Source organism: Ranitomeya imitator, chromosome 1 (genome assembly GCF_032444005.1).
Source record: "Ranitomeya imitator isolate aRanImi1 chromosome 1, aRanImi1.pri, whole genome shotgun sequence".
NCBI classification, from domain to species: Eukaryota; Metazoa; Chordata; class Amphibia; order Anura; family Dendrobatidae; genus Ranitomeya; species Ranitomeya imitator.
Genome location: NC_091282.1, coordinates 430,870,263 through 430,891,682, shown reverse-complemented (window position 1 = coordinate 430,891,682; position 21,420 = coordinate 430,870,263). Strand labels below are relative to the sequence as shown.

Sequence of the window (21,420 nt, the reverse complement as noted above, 5' to 3'; positions counted from 1 at the left end):
CTTCACTAGGGCCGGATGCAGCAACAGACACAGAGTTCAGCAGTACTCCCGGAGGGGGTAAGCCGATAAAAGGACTCGGGTTGCCCGTCGAACCAGGACCCGGAGGGGACAGATTGGGCCGGCAGCCAGTTCACATACAGCAGCAGGGCCATACAGAAACTGCGTACAATAAGAGGCGAAGACCCCGGCAGGGTCAAAGTAACTCAGAGTTCCCATACAGACTCCGATGACAGGACTGGTTGTAGATCCCTTTATGTTAAGTAAACTGGTTAAACGTTTCAGTGCCTCAGTCTTTCATTTGGACAATAGCCATCTATCCAGAATCGGGATCGTCACCGCTGGGAGAACCTGCTGCTGATCAAGTAAGTGCCTGTCCCCTCACGATACCCCTTACACTGTGCATTGCCTGAGGCCACAGCACCGGGTCAAGCCACCCGTGACATCCCGCTTAAGAGACAGACCCCATTGGTCCGGTGCTGGGTATCCCGGTCTCTTGGGCGTCACAATTGGCCGTCACGAACAGGATTCAGCCAGCCCGTATACCGGGTATTGTGTGCCGTGATTGGAGCCCATAACTGTGAAAACTTGGATGAAAAATCTTGAAAATTGACTTTATTAAAGAAAATTCCATTTCCCATTAAAAACTATTGAAAGTGACTTTTCCCCATTGGTTATAATGGAGTAAAGATGGCCGCCATCCCCTGAGGTAATCACCTCATAACCGTTAGGCACGAGACTGTTAATTGAGCTATGCCATTACCTGAGCCCCAGTCTGACTGAAAAACTTCAGAATCCGCCATTACAGAGTGCGCGGCGGGCGGGAGCAGCAGGGGGCGTGTCATTGTGGGCGGCACCAAGCTAAGCGCTCTGACATCAGAGCAAGGGGAAAACCAATCCTGCTGCACAGCGGAACAAATCTACACTATCCCGACGGAAGCGGAGGACCGGAAGGGTCCGGATTAACTAAGGGGGCACAGTATGTCGCAGCACGGAGACGCCGCAGCACCCGGCGACGCTAATGCAGCTGAAAGACAGAGTGTCGATAGAGAGTCTGGCAGTGCAGCGGTGCAAGGAATGGCGCCCATCATGCCGGTGCTGATGCCATATACCCCGGGTGGCCCGTGGCTTCCAATGTATGAAGGTGAGCCTAATACCCTTGACGATTTCAGAGAAAAGATGCTGGCCCATTTTGACATGTTCCCCGTGGGTGAAGTTCAGCGTGTTAGTCTCCTGATGATGCAGTTAAGTGGCCATGCTAAGCGAGAAGTCACAGCATCGACAGCTGATCTAAAAGGCACTGTTGAACGCATATTTGCTGGATTAAAAGCTACATTTGAAACCACTGCCAGCAGCAAAGCTAAAGTACGATTCTTTAATTGCAAACAAAAAGCTAATGAGGGCGTGAGAGACTTTGCCTTAAACCTGCAGGAAGCCCTTAAATCACTTACACTGGCTGAACCCATTTTTAACACCGGAGCGGATAAACTGCTAAGAGATCAATTTATTGAGGGACTCTACACCCCTTCTCACCGGGGGCATGTGAGCATGCTTGTTTTTAAGAACCCTGAATTGACACTTGCCCAATTAAAAGAGAGCGCTATACGTCTCCAGCTGGCAGAGGCACCTCGGGATCAGGATCCTGCACAACCCATGGCAGAGGCACCTCAACAACAAGGAGTGCCAGTGAAATCAGCTATGTCCGGGGCCATTGCTAAGCCCCTGAGGCCCAGTACTAATGAGGCTCTTCAACAAAAGCTTGACTCTTTAACTGATGTTGTTGCTTCAATGGCTAAAACCATGCAGGAGATGAGAGGACCCAAGATGGAGTTGGCAAACCGTAGAAAGGATGTTCCATGGATGAGACCCCGGAGATACCCGACATGGAGAGGACGACCCCGCGACCGCTACCAACCGGATGGACAGCCCATTTGCCGCCGTTGCCAGCAGCCAGGCCATTTTGCACGAGATTGTGATTTAAACGGGAATCCCCTGGGAATGCGGGCCGCTTCGCAGGAATGAACTTTCAAGGCCCAACACCCTGGCACGACAGGTACATCGGAGGACGACCCATTATCCCTATCGTGCTGGACGGAATTCCCCTCAACGCTTTGCTGGACACAGGTTCCCAGATTTCATCTATACCGTATATCCTTTATAAGAGGTACTGGGCTGATGCAGATATTGATAAAGGGCCCTCTGATGTTGAACTAGATACATGGGCCAGTAATGGTAAGTTGGTACCGAAACTAGGATTCAGGGAGATGACCATAAAGATTGGTAAAGTAGAATTGAAGAAACAGGGTATAATTGTTGTTGATGTTGACCGGCGGAACTGTGAACCAACTGTATTGATAGGAATGAATGTGTTAGAGAACTTCTTTTCCGAAGTTATTTCTGTCTTACAGCAAATTGCTGAAACTGCCCAATCCTGCCAGCAGAGAGTTCTCCGGAGGGAAATAAAAGTATTGATGTTAAGGCAACAGGTAGAAGTTGCAGGTGGAGAAATCGGCAGTGTGAGGGTAAGTGATCCAACGTCTATTGTAATCCCACCAAAAACAGAAATGCTGGTATGGTGTAGAGCAGCCATTGGTACTAAGGGATGAGATTATCAAGCCTTAATAGAACCAGTGTACACCGACAGCAGGCCCACTATACTCACAGCACGAGGGGTAGTCGAGGTACACCAGGGACGAGTGCCGGTACGACTTTTGAACTGTGGAGAGGAAGAGGTCACTTTGCCAAGGTATGCTACAGTGGCAAATCTATATACTGTTGACAACAATGCCATCACAACCATTGAGCCCTTAGAACCAACCTGTCAGGTGGAAGTCAACGTCTCAGATGGAGAATTGGAGGATTGGTGCCAACAGCTACACGTGGGCATAAATTCAACACCTACCCATCAAAAACAAGGGGTGTATAGGCTAGTGACGGAATATGAACAAGTCTTCAGTAAACACCCATTGGACTTCGGACGGATAGAAGGGGTAGAACACACAATCCCCACCGGTGACCATCCCCCAATAAAAGAAAGATATAGACCCATACCGCCCGCTCACTATCAATGTGCAAAATATATGCTGAGGGAGATGAAACAGGCCGGGGTAATAAGAGACAGCTGTAGCCCCTGGGCGGCCCCTCCAGTGATTGTCAAAAATAAAGACGGAACCATGAGAATGTGCGTAGACTACCGGCAGATTAATAACATCACCCATAAAGACGTCTACCCCTTGCCTAGGATAGAAGAGTCCTTGACCGCTTTGAAATCTGCTAATTATTTTTCCACCTTAGACTTAACAAACGGGTATTGGCAAGTCCCTGTGGCTGAGAGAGATAAGGAAAAGACGGCATTCACCACACCAATGGGTCTAAGTGAATTTAATCACATGCCGTTCGGACTCTGCAATGCATCCGGTACCTTCCAGCGGCTGATGGAATGCTGCCTCGGACACAAGAACTTCGAGACCGTCCTCCTGTACCTAGATGATGTGATCGTCTACTCAAAGACTTACGAACAACACTTAAAAGACCTGGCAGAAGTGTTCGAAGCCTTATCCAGGTATGGCATGAAAATCAAGCCATCCAAATGTCACCTTCTCAAGCCAAAGGTACAGTACCTGGGACACATCGTGAGTTCGGAGGGAGTAGCACCGGATCCCGAGAAAATAACCGCCATAAGGGATTGGCCGAGACCTACCAGCACAAAAGAAGTGAGGCAATTCCTGGAATTGGTGTGTTACTATCGCAGATTTATAAAAGGATTTACCAAGTTGGCAGCACCCTTGCAAGACGCCTTGGTAGGGCAGACGAAGAAACCTTCAAACCGAAACCCTCCTTTCCAGTGGAACGACGAAAGGGAAGACTCCTTTGAACAACTAAAGAAGGCACTAACCGGTGAAGAGGTTCTGGCATACCCAGATTACCATCAACCTTTCATCCTCTACGCCGATGCCAGTAATGTGGGACTAGGAGCGGTGCAGTCACAAAAGCAAGAAGGTCGGGAGAAAGTCATCGCCTTTGCAAGTAGAAAGCTCCGGCCTACTGAAAGAAATCCAGAAAATTATAGCTCCTTCAAATTGAAACTACTGGCAGTAGTTTGGGCTGTGACTGAACGTTTCAAACACTATCTGGCCACTGCAGAATTCATTGTCTATACTGACAACAATCCGTTGACCCACCTGGACACAGCCAAATTAGGTGCGTTAGAACAGCGATGGATAGCCCGGTTATCTAATTACAACTTCAAGATCAAGTATCGAGCAGGTCGCAAGAATGGAAATGCCGATGCCCTATCCCGGATGCCACACTTGAGAGATGTAGAAGAAGAAACGGGGGAGCATGAAGAAATTGAACTACCAGCCTTCCATCATCCCAAGGCAAAACATCATCAGTCGAGTACCTATCAGAAACAACAAGAGGTGAATTTTAATCCGTTAGCACACCATAGATGGGCTGACACCCAAGACAGCAATCCGACTGTGAAGTTGGTGAAGGAACTGTTAACTGAGCAAAGTGCATATCCCGATGAGGATGCCCCAGAAGAGACGCATCAACTCTGGAAAGAGAGAGGCAAAATGTTCCTGTATCAAGGGAAGCTCTGTAGAAGGTACACCAATCCGAAAACACATGAATTGGTTTGGCAGATTATCGTGCCTAAACAAGATGTCAAGATGGTCCTCGAAGCTTACCATAATGGTGCTGGTCACTTCGGTTGGAAAAAGTTAGAAGTACTTCTAAGAGAAAGATTTTATTGGGTCGGGATGAGAAAATCAATCGAACAGTGGTGCAGAAATTGTGGCCCGTGCAACCTCAGAAGAAACGATCAAAAGAACCAAAGAGCACCACTGCAGCCCATAATCACCAAACAACCACTTGAACTTGTAGCCCTAGACCACGTGAAGTTGACACCAAGCCGTTCCGGCTATGTCTATGCCTTGACCATCGTGGACCATTATTCACGCTTCTTGGTAGTAGTAACCGTAAAAGATCTGACAGCAAAAACAGCAGCCAAAGCGTTCCAAACGTACTTTTGTAGACCCCATGGATATCCAGAACAGGTTCTCACTGACCAAGGTACAGCCTTTGAATCAGAGATCTTCAGAGAATTCTGTAATATGTATGGTTGCAAAAAGATCCGGACGACGGCCTATCATCCACAAACAAACGGCTTATGCGAGAAGATGAACCATATTGTAATAAACCTACTAAAGACTTTACCTGAGACAGAAAGGAATCAATGGCCAGAGAAATTGCCTGACTTGGTGGATCTGTATAATCATGTCCCGGTGAGCTCCACCAACTGCACCCCAGCTTACCTTATGCGTGCAAGACCCTGCCAATTACCAATCAATCTAGAAATAGGAATTCTGAAACCAGACGCAGAAGTTCAAGACTCCAATTGGGATATCATACGGCAAAAGCAGTATCGCCAAGTGCAAGAGAGTGTGGAAAGAAGCCTTCAGCAAACTAGAGAAAGACAAGAGCGAACTTTCAACCAGAATGCTCTAGCGACCCCATTGAGACCGGGTGACCAAGTGCTCAAGAGAAATCGTTGAACCAATAAACTAGACAATCAGTGGGAAGCTGTACCCTACACAGTTTTACCAACAAGAATGGATAATCCTAAAATGTGTCTCATTAGCAAAAACGGAGGCTTAACATCTGTAATAGTGTCAAGAGACAATCTTAAATTATGTCCGGAAGCATTGAAAGAGCCAGAAGTTGTCCAGCCAGAACCAGAAGTTATTCAACCCATACAGGTTCAACCAGTAAAGGAAAAAGAAGAGGAAATGTATCACACCTGTATAGGAGACTTTCCCAAAACCCTACTAACATACCATGGTGCAGTAGTGGTTCCCATGGTGGCCTTTTACCCAACACCGAACCCAATACCAGAAGTCCCAAGACAGGAAGAGGCTGACCCCGTACTACGGGAGGTTCCAGGCCAGGAAGAACAGATTCCTGATCAGAGTAATCCCATTCACGGTGGACTTGCCAACTCCATAGTCGTGGAAATATCTTTAGCAGAGCGGGCAGATACTACATCCGCAGTAGACAGTAGTACACCACATGAAGAGACACCGCTATTACGTAGATCACAGCGTAGTACCCAGGGTCAATTAGCGGCCAGGTATGCGGATTACCAACTATAAAACTATAGTCATTGTTATCATTCTGCAACATTTAAGCCCAGTACCTACAGAGACTTGTCTGTATGAACTTCTTGCATATTCTTGAACTTTTTATCAGCCCGGAGGCACTAAATCAAAGCTCCGGAAAGACTGCTTTTTGAACTTTGCTTTTTGCTCTTTTTGAACTTTCTTTAGACTTTATATTGGTAACTCCGTTGGAAAAATGGAACTAAATTCCTGGACACAAAGTGCAGTGCCTTTCCTAGTACCTTCAAGGATAGAACTGTATTAATGGACGCTGTTTGAAGTGACTTTTTACATAACTCTATTTTTGTTTCCTTGAGTGGTTTTTGTAACTTTTCGTTTTTAAGACTCTGTATATATTAATTGTTATTTCAAATGTTATCGTCCCACAGTCCCGGAGTAATGTTCTTAACTAAGGGGGAATGTGGCACCCCTAGGGGTATTTGCCACAAAAATAGTTACTGACACTAAATACAAGTACTAAGATAGCAAAACTGCACTACCACCTCCGGCCAGAAGGGGGAGCTCCAGAGACTCCCCTTGATCCATTCTGGTCTGAGAGAAGAACTGGCAGTTGGGCTAAGGAGCTGAAAGTGAGAGGTCATACAGCTGAATTTCTAACAGCCCTATGACGGTTTCCAGGCCCAAAGCACTGGCCTGAGGAGAAGAGGGACAGAGAAAAAGGACATTGTGAGAACCGGGTAGCATTAATCACTACCCAGAACAGGCGCAAAGACGGATACCGGATCCGTGGCTGTATTCATTATATATAATACAGCAACCGGAAAAACGTGAGGTGATATCAGCTTCACTAGGGTCGGACGCAGCAACAGACACAGAGTTCAGCGGTACTCCCGGAGGGGGTAAGCCGATAAAAGGACTCTGGTTGCCCGTCGAACCAGGACCCGGAGGGGACAGATTGGGCCGGCAGCCAGTTCACATACAGCAGCAGGGCCATTCAGAAACTGCGTACAATAAGAGGCGAAGACCCCGGCAGGGTCAAAGTAACTCAGAGTTCCCATACAGACTCCGATGACAGGACTGGTTGTAAATCCCTTTATGTTAAAGTAAACTGGTTAAACGTTTCAGTGCCTCAGTCTTTCATTTGGACAATAGCCATCTATCCAGGATCGGGATCGTCACCGCTGGGAGAACCTGCTGCTGATCAAGTAAGTGCCTGTCCCCTCACGATACCCCTTACACTGTGCATTGCCTGAGGCCACAGCACCGGGTCAAGCCACCCGTGACATCCCGCTTAAGAGACAGACCCCATTGGTCCGGTGCTGGGTATCCCGGTCTCTTGGGCGTCACACATACATGTGGTGTGCGGCTCTCTGTGGGTGGAGGGATGCAGCTCTGCAGTGCTGGACCATGGGGCACTCTTAAATCGGGACTCCCCAGCGGGATACGGTAAGGTTGGGAGGTGTGGTACCGGATCGCGGCTCTGAATCTGTCATGTCGGACGCTATTCAGACTAGGGTGTCAGACATACAGCGGTAATTCCGCATTCATCCACTATGCGCTCAGTGGCGCCGGCCAGATTTTATCTAGGTTGTCCGGGGTTAATCTAGCTGGTACTCGGATTGGAGGCTGGGTCACGCCCTCTGCCTTTAAATAGTTCTGCTGAACTTTGGGCATCGCCAATTATAGCTTGTGTCTTGTGCCTGGTGATCTCGGTCTGGAGTGTTGGTCTAGGAGAAGGAATATTGTATCTGGTGGTGTATTATCCTTTGTCATATTTCTCCTTCCTATATTTGTATTTGTTTTGCCCTGTGCACATTTTCGTGTATTCCTGTGTGACTGTGGCGTGGTGCATTTTTCAGTTTTAACTGTCTGTGCTTTCCGTGCGGATTGGTGTGTGGTCTCTTCACTGGGTGGTGGGAGGTGGTTTCAGCTTAGAGCTGAAACAGGAGACAGGGTCAGGCCTGGTGGCCCAGACATGCACACCTTTAGTGTAACTTCTGGGAGAGGGTCAGACAGGGTTTTCCTAGCCTGAGGGATATCACAGGGGCCCAGGTAACCAGCCTTAGTCTACCCAGTACTCCCGTGACAGAATCTCCTCGGTTTGGGGAACCGGCTAATTTTTTAACATGTGGTTCCATCGAACCGGCTGAATCCCACCCCAGCCTATTTTTCAATGGAAGCGAGCTGCCATCTCAGGGATGGCACGGATTCTCACTGATCCCTCTGCATCACATGCTTCTAATGGGCATGCGCAGGCAGAGAGACTAGAAGCGCACTGCTTTCTGGTCCATAATGCTACTTTATAAGAAGACTTTTCCCTTCCTGTCTGCAGCTTCACTATCTACTATTGTCGCACTGGTCTGTGCTCTGATCAAAGTGAATATACTCCAATCAGTGCAAAGACGGTGTGATAGTAATAGACAGAGAAGTTGCTGAAAGGCAGGGACAACTGTCATATGCATATCGCTTCTGGAGTGGAGGTGATCAGCCTGTAGCTTGGCCTCAAGCAATTACCGTAAGCATCATGATGACAAAAGCCGAGCCACATATTGCCTGCCATAACACATGTGATCACATCGGTTGATACGTAGTCAGCACCAAAGACATCGAAGAGTGAAGATGAGGTCAAAGAAAAGATAAGAGCAGAACTGATAGAGCAAGCAAGCTAGCGGAGGCCAAGGTGTGCAGCTGGCGCTCCAATACAAGTGAGAGATCGAGTGAGTATAATGTTTTATTTTCCAACCCAACACTTTCCAGATGCTGGAGGGACTTCAAGTATCTTTTACTGGCAAGTGGACATCAATCAAAATTCCCGAGCAAAGTAAAGAAGATCTGGTGAAATCGAAAGTCTCCAGATTCGGTCATCCTTACTATCTGGCTCTCAAGTTGTTTTTCATGTTCCACTGAAAACCAACTTTTTGCCTGAAGAAACCAATAAACTGATTAAGATTCTGGTTAAGGGTGGTTTCACACTTGCGTTTTTGTCTGCAGCGTTTTTTGCACAAAAAAACGCATGCGTTTTTTTCCTATATTTAACATTGAAAACGCATGCGTTTGTCTGTGTACGCGTTTGGTCGCGTTTTCAATCGCATGCGTTTTTTACTGCATGCGTTCATTTTCAAAAATGCAACTTGTAGTATTTTTGAGAGGCATTTTTTGGACACATAAAAACGCATGCGTTTTCATGCTTTTTTTTTTGGACCAAAAATACATTGGCGTCAATGGGGACGCATGCGTTTTTTTGTACATGCGTTTGCATGTGTTTTTTTGACGCATGCGTTTTTTTTAACAAAGGTTGAATAGACTGTAGATAAGGTTGTCTAGACACTGATAAGCCTCCCCCATAGCAACAGGGTTATAAAAGGAAGGTTGGGGGAAGTTTCTGGTCACTTCTCATCAGACTCCAAAGAAGACAAGACCCTGCCCGGACGCATTGGTGGACAAGACCCAGAGCAATGTGAGTATATCGTAGCCAATGCATTTATTTTAAATTTTTTGGATCTACATGTCCTAATTTCTTCTTTTTTTTTTTATTTCAACATGCATCAGAATGTCTTCTGCGGAGTCTTCATCTGATGAGGAGTTTGAGCCACGTCAGTCAGAAGTGGATCATGTCAGTGAGGTTAGTTTTTTGTCCTTCAGCTTGGTAAGTATTGACTGTCACATCGACACATGAGACAATTTGATTTTTTTTTTTTTTATAGAGCACTTCAACTGAGTGACAGAGAGGGACGGAGCAGCGTTGTCAAGGTCCGGTGGGAAGACGGCAGCGGGTATGTATACAAGGCAGACTGTCCTCATTGTAATATTCTTGAATCTTCCTTTCTGTACCCTTGATTTTCTTTTAATTTTTCTTGTATGATCCTTTTCTGAAAGTTGACTTTCATATTCCTGCCCTTTCTCATCTTCTGGTATTTTTTTTCCCCAATGTGATTGAGCAAACTTATATGATTTTCTTTTACTTTTAGGTTTCACAACGGGACGACGACCGGATCAATAATGACCTCCTGATCACCCTGATCCAGGAGCGAGTCCCGTTGTGGGACAGCCGGGATCCACAGCACGCAGTCAATAGTACGCTTCGTCGGTTGTGGAGTGAGGTGGCCCAAGCGTTGTGGGATGGCTGGGAGAATGCCCCGCCACGGGTCCGTAATGCATTTGGTAAGTATTGCACTGCAGTGTGAAGCAGCAGAGACCTTGGCCGGGTTCTCTTGACTGTGTGTGATGAAAGAAACTTTTCGGAGTTTCTGTCATCACACAGTCAAGAGAGCACGGCCAAAAGTACTTTTTCTGACCATTATATGTTTTTGTTATTTCACAGTGGACAAAATAAGAACACGTTGGCGTTCCATGAAGGACCGCTTCAACAAGGACCTTCGTGCAGAGAATCGTGCAGCAAGTGGTTCCGGAGCAAGGCACCGGCTGTACAAATACCACCGTGTGCTGGCCTTTTTAAGACCGGTCCTTCTCATGAGAACATAAGTATTTCTCACATGCTTCCGGTTGTATTGCATTGACATCATCTGTAATTTTAAATTCCACAGGATGTACCGTCTTGTTATATTTTGGTATTAATTTTCTGTTTTCTTTTTTCACAGCACACACAGCACGACTGTCGCAACAGGTTCTGGAGCGGTCCTTCAGCCAGCAGCCATCCAGCAGCGCAGCAGCAGGTGGGCCTTCCACACTCACTGGAGACCAGGGAGCTGGCCCATCAGGTCTTCCCCTTTCGCAGTCCTCTTCCACTGCCCCCTTTTTTTAGGGCTTATCCCGGCAGCGGCAGAGGGCTTCGGACAGGTCACTCATGCCCGAGTTTTTGCACTTGAGCTCGGTTTTACATGAAGCAATCAAGGCTTTAGGTGACCGAATGGATGTTTCACATAACCTCTTGAATGCCCGTATCCAGGAGGTCACCAAAAGCCTTGATCAAGTGAAAGCCGACCTCCAGAGGCCAGCTCATCATTTTTTTAACCAAATTGAGCAGGGCAAGTCGGAAAACCTTACTCCTGATCTCCAGCTCAGTGTGATGCAGGCCTGCAATGCTGCTTATGTGCAGGCTATGCAGCAGAGTCGGTATTTCCAGCAGACAGTGGCGGCATATCCAACTGTGCTGTCCCTGTCACGATTAACCTCAATGCCGACCTCTGCTGCATACCACTGCACGGCCACCTGAATTCCTTCCACAGGCGGACTCCACTACAGCGCCAGCACCATGACGAGTGCAGTTGGGCATCCCACCACCACCACCGTGACAACCGCTGCTCCTGCTTGGACCTCCTCCACTGACACCACGATGCAGCAGGACCCTGGCATGGTTTTCCGGACCGCCCCCACCATGACGCAGCAGGACCCTGGCATGGCTTTATGTACCACCCCCACCACGACGCAGCAGGACCCTGGCATGGCCGTCCGCTCGACAAGCGCTATGGACTGTGAGACAGTGCAGCCGGACCCTGACAGGTCACCCGCCACCACGCCACGGCATATGAGCCCACCAACACGTCCCCCAACCAGGCAAACCCAAAAAAAACCCAGAAAAAAAAAACAGAGAACTCTTAGTATTCCTCCCCCTTCACCTACCGATGTGTCTGTAATGCCAGTTTTGTCTCACCCTTCCAGTGCGTCTCAAGCCTCTCATGTGTCAAGCCTCATCCCCGAACTTCCAGACCCTTCTAGTTTCATTGACCCTTGTCCTGCCACCTCTGCGTCGTCCATGGTTAGCCAGGCCTCAGTTCTTCACACCCCCCGTTTACATCACTCTACCCCAAGCCGGCGCAGTAAAAAATAATTTTTTGACTTTGTTAACAAAATAAAACAAGTTTGATTTGCCACAATTATGTTTGGTTTATTGTGTCTATCGCCACCTGAAACACACACCATGCGCCAAGAAACGTCGCCACACACTTTTTTTTTTGGGCCACATCATATCTCCAGTAGTTAAAAATAAAAGACTGCAGCTATATGTGTGTCTTTAGTATACAGATATGAGGTGGGTAGTGTTGAGCGATACCTTCCGATATTTAAAATTATCGGTATCGGCGATATCCAAAAAATATCGGATATCGCCGATACCGATACCCGATACCAATACAAATCAATGGGACACAAATATCGGAATGTATCCTGGAATGGTTCCCAGGGTCTGAAGGAGAGGAAACTCTCCTTCAGGCCCTGGGTGTTGTGAATTCTGTTGTTAAGCTCCCTCCTGTGGTCATGAATGGTACTTCGGCTGGTTCTGTCCATGGGCTTCCTCTGGTGGTTGTGAGTGGGGCTGCGGCTTCTGAGGTTCCTTCCACAGGTGACGAGGTTAATTCGTTAGCTGGCTGCACTATTTAACTCCACCTAGATCATTGCTCCATGCCACCTGTCAATGTTCCAGTATTGGTCTAGTTCGCTCCTGGATCGTTCTTGTGACCTGTCTTCCCAGCAGAAGCTAAGTTCCTGCTTGTTTTTCTCTGTTTGCTATTTTTTCTGTCCAGCTTGCTATTTTGATTATTGTCTTGCTTGCTGGAAGCTCTGGGACGCAGAGGGAGCGCCTCCGCACCGTGAGTCGGTGCGGAGGGTCTTTTTGCCCCTCTGCGTGGTCTTTTTGTAGTTTTTTGTGCTGACCGCAAAGTTACCTTTCCTATCCTCTGTCTGTTCAGTAAGTCGGGCCTCACTTTGCTAAATCTATTTCATCTCTGTGTTTGTAATTTTCATCTTAACTCACAGTCATTATATGTGGGGGGCTGCCTGTTCCTTTGGGGAATTTCTCTGAGGCAAGGTAGGCTTTGTTTTTCTATCTCTAGGGCTAGCTAGTTCCTTAGGCTGTGACGAGTTGCATAGGGAGCGTTAGGAGCAATCCACGGCTATTTTTAGTGTGTGTGATAGGATTAGGGATTGCGGTCAGCAGAGTTCCCACGTCTCAGAGCTTGTCTGTATTATTAGTAACTATCAGGTCATTCCGTGTGCTCTTAACCACCAGGTCCATTATTGTCCTCACCACCAGGTCATAACACCTGGGATCCATATTCATGTAAAAAATAAAGAATAAAAATAAAAAATATGGATATACTCACCCCTCCAGCGGACCCTGGACCTTAGCGGTGTAACCGGGAGCCTCCGTTCCTAAGAATGAGCGGGTGAAGGACCTTCGATGATGTCGCGGCTTGTGATTGGTCACGTGACCGCTCATGTGACCGCTCACGCGACCAATCACAAGCCGCGACGTCATCGCAGGTCCTTCCCTCGCTCATTCTTAGGAACGGAGACTGCCGGTTGCAGCGGTTACAACCAGGGCGCGTCCGAGGGTGAGTATATTCATATTTTTTATTTGTATTCTTTATTTTACACATAAATATTCATCCCGATTCCCGATATCGCAAAAATATCGAAACTCGGGATCGGAATTCCGATACCGCAAATATCGGCCGATACCCGATACTTGCGGTATCGGAATGCTCAACACTAGAGGTGGGCCAAAAAATATAACATGTATCTCCATAATCTCTTTTTGTCTATGCCTAGTGTGGCAGTATGAAGAGAAAATGGTGGAAATACAGTGCAGTCCTCTACTGAACAGGCCAGGTGTCAAAAAACTCATTAGTTATGACACGTGACCTGTTGAGTAGATAACTGCCTTGTATAACCACCATTTTCTCTTCTTTTTACATAATCGATTACACACAAATTGAGGGGACAATGGTTGTCACACGCTACATATCTATGCTCACCTGCCCAGGTGTCAGAAATAGTGAATTCATGAGCCTGTATATGTTTATCATGAATTCATTATTTCTGACACCTGACTTGATGAGTATAGATAGCGTGACAGTGATTGTCTCTCCATTTTGTGTCCAATGGATACATGAGAAGCCAATCATGACGCAATGACGTCAACAAGCTTAACAATAAAGCAACATGGCTGCCATTACTAGCAGTATGTGGCCAGTGTTTTATATCAGTATTTGTAAACCAAAACAAGGAGTGGAACAATTAGAGGTAAATTATGATATTAACATAATAACTAGCACCTCTGCCTTTATCACCCACTCCTGGTTTTGGATTACAAAAAATGATATTAAATACAGATCAAATACTGCCAGTTTTAGGACAACCTTGGTTTGGAGAGGAAAAAGATAGGAGACATGGTCAACACAACCAACACTAAAGTTTATTAATGTGAAATATTATTATCATTGTGAGAAAATTACTGGTACAGATATAATTACAACAGGACATTTACACAACATTGTCCTGCCATGACACACGGCCAATATCTGAATCAAAAAAGGCAGCAAATTGGTCCCGCATGTGACCAACGGCTGCAGTTGACCGCATCGGGTGATGCTGGAAATCAGGCAGTGGGTGTGCAACTGGTTCATCCAGTTCAATGTTGGGTCGCTCCTTAGTCATTATGTAATTGTGGAGAACCACAAAGGCTTTGACCACCTCGTCGACTGTTTCCACTTTTAGATTTATGGATGATGCAAGAATGTGCCATTTAGCGACCAGAATGCCAAAGGTACACTCTACTGTTCTTCGGGCCCTGGTCAGTCTGTAGTTAAAGATCCTTCTAGTGTGGTTCAAGTCCCGACTGGAATAGGGCTTCAGTAGGTTTTCACACATCTGGAAGGCCTCATCCCCAACCATAACAAATGGCAGCGGTGGACCTTGAGTGTTGGGGAGAGGCTGTGGCAGGGGAAAATTGAAATTTTTGCCATACACACGCCAGCCCATATCCGCGTTCTTGAAAGTCTGGGAATCGTTGCCACGGCCAAAAGCTCCAATGTCCACGGCGATGAAGCGACAGTCCGCATCAGCTATTGCCATGAGCACTACAGAAAAATATTTCTTATAGTTAAAAAACTCCGATCCGGTTCTGGCAGGTTTGATAATGCAGATGTGCTTTCCATCCATTGCTCCTAAACAGTTGGGGAAATCACACACATTTCAGAATTTTTCTGCAATTTCACGCCACATGTCCGCGGTGGGTAGGGGTATAAACTCATCCCGGAGTACATTCCACAAAGCCCGACAGGTGTCCACAACTATTCCGGAAAGGGTGGATATTCCAAGCCGGTATTGGAAGTGGAGGGATGATAAACTCTCTCCTGTGGCCAGAAATCTGGAAGAAAAACACACAAAAAAATTACAATCTATTCTTTTTATGGTGTGGTTACAATAAAAAAAAAAGGAAAATACACAAAAAATACATGTCAGAAAAACCTAAATTTGGACTGTCATTGGTTTAGATTTTGAACGTACCTTAATGTCACCAGCAGACGTTCCTCGGGTGGAATCGCTCTACGGAGCTGGGTGTCCCGGCCCCTGTATGGCTCCTTGGACACTAGAAAGCAAATCCCGGAACGAGTTTTGCGACATTCGCGTGTACTCCTGGAATTTCTCGGGGTTGGCATTCAGCTTGGCATAGAGCGTGTTATAGGCTCCACGGCTCTCACGTAGTTCAATAATGGGGTGCCTCCAAAAACGCCTACGTTGTCTCCTTCTCCATCTTTCCCGATTTCTGTCTTGCTCCCAAGCAAAAGCACAGGCAAGAAACAACTTGAAGCTGAAATCCAGGTTGAAATAAAAGCTCTCCATGCGAAGATCCATCATGACACAGGATACAGTAGCAAACTGTTAAAATTTCAGTAGCCCTAGGGTCTATATATAGAGATCCCATCATATACGCCCTCTCTAGTCCCATTGTCTGGTTATCTTGATTTTTCTCTTGTGAAATTTCTCTTCTTGCGCACCAAATACGCAAACGCAGGAAAAAACGCATGTAAACGCGTACAAACGTGGCGTTTTTTTAGCCGCATGCGTCAACGCATGCGTCTAAAAAACGCTGCGTTTGTACGCGTTTGCATGCATTTTTTCCACCACTTGCGGATGCGTTTAGAACGCTGCAGATTTAAATGCAAATGTGAAACCAGCCTAACTCTTCTTGCTGTGTGCTACCCTAGTTAGTGACACTATTTTTCTGCAAAAAAAATACAGGACACATATATTACAGTGTGGTATCTCCATCACACGCCTCATCTACCTGTGGGCTAAAAATTGTGGCATTTTAGGCCTATATTGAACTGTTTTTGCTGTGTGTTACCCTAGTTCTTGAAACTATTTTCATGTAAGAAAATAAAAACACAGTCCACATATTTTACAGTCTGGTATCTCCATCACATGCTCATCTATCTGTGGGCTAAAAATTGTGGCATTTCAGGTCTCCATTCACCTGTTTTTGCTGTGTGTTACCCTATTTATTGACACTATTTTCCTGCCAAAAAATAAAAACACAGGCCACATATTTTTAAGTGTTATTTCCATCACATGACTCATCTATCTGTGGGCTAAAAATTGTGGCATTTCAGGCATATATTGAACTGTTTTTGCTTTTTTGCTGTGTTACCCTAGTTCTTGACACTATAATCTGTATTTTTAAATTCCACAGGATTTTGCGTCTGGTTAATTTTTGGTATTAATGTTCTTTTTTCTTTTTATACAGCATGACTGTCGGCCCAGGTTCTGGAGCGGTCCTTCAGCCGGCAGCCACGGACCCGTCCCAGCCATCCAGCAGCGCAGCAGCAGGTGGGCCTTCCACACTAACTGGAGACCAGGGAGCTGGTCCATCAGGTCTTCCCCTTTCGCAGTCCTCTTTCACTGCACCCATTTTTGCGGGCTCATCCCGGCAGCGACAGAGGCCTTTGGATAGGTCCCTCATGCCCGAGTTTTTGCACTTGAGCTCGGTTTTACACGAAGCAATCAAGGCTTTAGGTGACAGAATGGATGTGTCCCATAACCTCTTAGATTGCCGCATCCAGGATGTCGCCAAAAGCGTTGATCAAGTTAAAGCCGACCTCCAGAAGCCAGCTCATCATTTTTTTAATCAAATACAACAGGGCATGTCGGAACACCTTAGCCCTGATCTCCAGCTGAGTGTGATGCAGGCCTGCAATGTTGCTTTTGTGCAGGCTATGCAGCAGAGTCAGAGTCGTAATGTGGCGGCATATCCAACTGTGCCGTCACTGTCACGATTAACTACCATTCCTACCTCTGCTGCATACCACTGCACGGCCACCTCTATTCCATCCACAGGTGTACTCCACTACAGCGCCAACACGATGACGAGTGCTGTTGGACATCCCACCGCCACCACCGTGACAACCGCTGCTCCGGCTTGGACCTCCTCCGCTGACACCACGATGACGCAGGACCCTGGCGTGGCTTATCGGCCCGGCCCCCTCCCGATGCAGCAGGACCCAGGCATGGCGTATCGCACCGGCCCCTCCACGATGCAGCAGGACCAAGCCATAGCTTTCCGGGCAGGACCCACCCCGATGCAGCAGGACCCTGCCAGGGCTTTATGTTCCCCCCACCAGCAATGCAGCAGGACCCTGGGAGGGGTTTAGGTCCCCCCCAACGATGCACCAGGACCCTGGTATGGGCTTATGTTCCCCCCCCAATGATGCACCAGGACCCTGGGAGGGTTTTATGTTCCCCCAACGATGCACCAGGACCCTGGGAGGGTTTTATGTTCCCCCCCCAATGAGGCACCAGGACCCTGGCAGGACTTTCTTTCCCCCCCACTACGATGCAGTTGGACTCTGACGTTGCCAAGCGCTCCACAATGGAGACGGACTGTGTTATTGTGGAGCCGGATCCTGACATGTCTCCCGCCAACACTCAACATCCTATTAGCCCAAGAAGACTTCACCCTACCAGGAAAACCCAAAGGAAAACCCCCAAAACACATAAAAAACAAAAAACTCTGAGTATTCCTCCCCCATCACCTACCGATGTGTCTGTATTGTCTGTTGTGTCTCACCCTTCCAGTGTGTTTCAAGCCCCTCATGTTTTAAGTCCCATCCCCGAACTTCCAGACCCTTCCAGTTTTATTGCCCCTTCTCCTGCCACCTCTGCCTCCTCCACAGTGAGCCAGGCTTCAGTTCTCAACACCCCCCGGTTACGTCACTCTACCCCAAGCCGTCGCGGTACAACCCGTCGCGGTACAAAAAAATAAATTTGTTTCTTAACTCAATAAAAAAAAAGTTTATTTGCAACAATTATGCTTGGTTTATTGTGTCTTTCACCGCTCTCAATACACACCAATAAACTTCGCCACACACTTATTCTTTTGGCCAAAACATATCTCCAGTAGTATAAAATACAACACTACATCTATATGTGTTTCTTCAGTATACAGATATGAGTTGGCCAAAAAAATATTAGTTATTTCCATACTCTTATTTTTGTACCTAGTGTAGTGTCACTGTACAAAGAGAAAAGGGTGGAAATCAAGTTCAGTACTCAACTGAACCGGTCAGATGTCAAAATAGACACCTGACCTATTTAGTTGATTACTGCCTTGTGTATTCACCATATTCTCTTATTTATATAGCACATTATGTGACAATGGTTGTCAAACTGATGGGACAATGGTTGTCACACGCTACATATCTATGCTCACCTGGCCAGGTGTAAGAAATTGTGAATTCATGAGCATGTATATGTTTATCATGAATTCATTATTTCTTACACTTGACTTGATGGGTATAGAGAGCGTGACAGTCTTGACGCAATGACGTCAAGAAGATTACCAATAAATCAACATTTTTTTCCATTATTATAAGTATGCGGCCTGTGTTTTATATCATTATTTGTAAACCAAAATAGGGAGTGCAACAATATAAGAGGTCAATTATGACAACAAAAAAAAAAAAATTACCTCATCATCTATGACCCACTCCTGGTTTTGGATTACAAAATATGATATACATATCTACTGCCCATCTTTGGTCAACCTTTGTTTAGAGAGGAAAAATAGGAGACATGGTCAACACAACCAACACTAAAGTTTATTAATTTGAAAAATTTGTATCAGTATTTAATAATTGGTAAAGATAAACATACAACAGGACATTTACACAACATTGTCCTGCCATGACACCCGTCCAATATCGGAAACAAAATAGGCCGCAAATTGGTCCCGCATAAGACCAACGGCTGCAGTTGACCGCATCGGGTGATGCTGAAAATCAGGCAATGGGTGTTAAACTGGTTCATCAAGTTCAATGTGGGGTCGCTCCTTAGCAATGAGGTAATTGTGTAGAACCACACAGGCTTTGACCACCTCGTCCACTGTTTCCACTTTTAGATTGATGGCTGTTGCAAGAATGCGCCATTTAGCAAACAGAATGCCAAAGGTGCACTCTACGGTTCTTCTGGCCCTGGTCAGTCTGTAGTTGAATATTCTTCTAGTGTGGTCCAAGTCCCTACTAGAATATGGCTTCAGGAGATTTTCACACATCTGGAAGGCCTCATCCCCAACCATAACAAATGGCAGCGGTGGGCCTTGAATGTTGGGGAGAGGCTGTGGAGTGGGAAAATTAAAATTGTTGCCATACACACGACGGCCCATATCCGAGCTCTTAAAAGTCTGGGAATCATTGCCACGGCCAAAAGCTCCAATGTCCACGGCGATGAAGCGACACTCCGCATCCGCTATTGCCATGAGAACTACCGAAAAATATTTTTTGTAGTTAAAAAACTCAGATCCGGTTCTGGCAGGTTTTATAATGCGGATGTGCTTTCCATCCGCCGCCCCTATACAGTTGGGGAAATTACACACGTTCAAAAATTTATCAGAAATTTCACGCCAAATCTCCACGGTGGGTACTGGTGTAAACTCCTCATGGAGTACATTCCATAACGCACGACAAGTGTCCACAACAATTCTGGACAGGGTTGAGATTCCAAGGCGGTATTGGAAGTGGAGGGAAGACAAACTCTCTCCTGTGGCAAGAAATCTAGAAGAAAAAGAAAAAAAAAAAACATTTAAAATCGGCTCTTTTAATGGTGTGTTTAAAAATAAGAAAAAAAAAAAAAACATAAAATACATGTCATAACAAAAAATTTGACGGTCATTGGTTTAGTTTTGGAATGTACCGTAATGTCACTAACAGACGTTCCTCGGGTGGAATCGCTCTACGGAGCCGTGTGTCCTGTCGCCGTATGGATCCTTCGACACGAGACAGTAAATCCCGGAAAGATTCTTGAGACATTCTCGTGTAATCCTGGAATTTCTCCGGGTTGGCATTCAGCTCCGCATAGAGCGTGTGATATGCTCCACGGCTCTCACGCACCTCAATGATGGGGTGCCTCCAAAAACGCCGACGCTGTCTCCTTCTCCATCTTTGGCGGTTTCGGTCTTGCTCCCAAGCAAAAACACAGGCAAGGAAAATCTTGAAGCTGAACTCCAGTTTGAAATAAAAGCTCTCCATTGAAAGATCCATCATGACACCGGAAACAGTAGCAAGCTGTGAAAATTTCTGTACCCCTAGGGTCAATATATTGAGAGACAATCATATACGCCCTCTCTATTCCCATTGGTTGTGTCTGGATACTTTTTTTTTGTATTTTTTTTTTGGGGGGGAAATGCTGTAAAAACGCAAACGCATGCAAAAACGCATGTAAACGCGTGTAAACGCTGCTTTTTTTGACGCATGCGTTAAACGCGTGCGTCAAAAAAACGCAGCATTTACACGCGTTTACATGCGTTTTTGCACCATGCGTTTTTTTTTTTAAAACGCATGCGTTCAAAAACGCAAGTGTGAAACCAGCCTAAGACTTTGGTTATATTCATTATATAGTTCGCCCTTCTTCCTTTGTATGTTTTAGTCCTGCAATTAGACACATTTTAATATATCTGTCAAGCAGTTGTCGGCACATATCCTGCCTTTCTGTACGAAATAAAGCAAAATATTTGAGAATTTAATCAGCTCTAGGATCTGTCACTGTTTGGTCTCTACTTGTTGCTTTTCCCACTACAGGGATCTACTAAGCCTGTGAATTAGTGTTAAGCATTACAAAACAAGTTTTTGCTAATTAGTTAAGGACTTTAAAATAAGACTATGAAAAGAATATGTGACTTTATACAATATTTTAACAACTGCAATGTGAGAGCTCCTTCCTCACTGCCAAAAGAAAGATACTATGTGAATATTGTAATTTCCAAGAGATGCAGATTGTTCAAATTAATAGCTGTATAGGAAGAAATACATTACACATATGTAAAGTTTACCTGTCCTTTTTCTCTTAATATGCTTGGTTTGCCATTTTGCTGTTTTAGATTTTAATACCATAGTGATTAGGATTGGAGATGAGTGAATATCGTCGCCTCCTTATTCGGCAAGCTATAGCGCTTAACAAAAAGCTACAGGGAACCTGGATACCTGGAGCGCTCCCGATTAATCAGGTGCATGTGTCACGGCTGTGTGATAGTCACAACACATGCAGGCTCTCCATGCATGTGTTGTGACTG

General features: G+C 46.0%; 1 protein-coding gene across 1 annotated transcript in view; it reads left to right on the top strand.

Annotated features, from left to right (window-relative positions):
* The window catches only part of LOC138657851 (uncharacterized), a 105,361-nt gene extending 85,995 nt beyond the window's left edge, over positions 1–19,366 (top strand). The window contains exon 2 of the mRNA XM_069745479.1: positions 16,606–19,366. Within this exon, the coding sequence (XP_069601580.1) occupies positions 16,607–17,509 (903 nt within the window). The 5' untranslated portion in view covers position 16,606 and the 3' untranslated portion in view covers positions 17,510–19,366. The remainder of the gene's footprint in view (positions 1–16,605) is intronic.
* Positions 19,367–21,420: the final 2,054 nt, after the last annotated feature.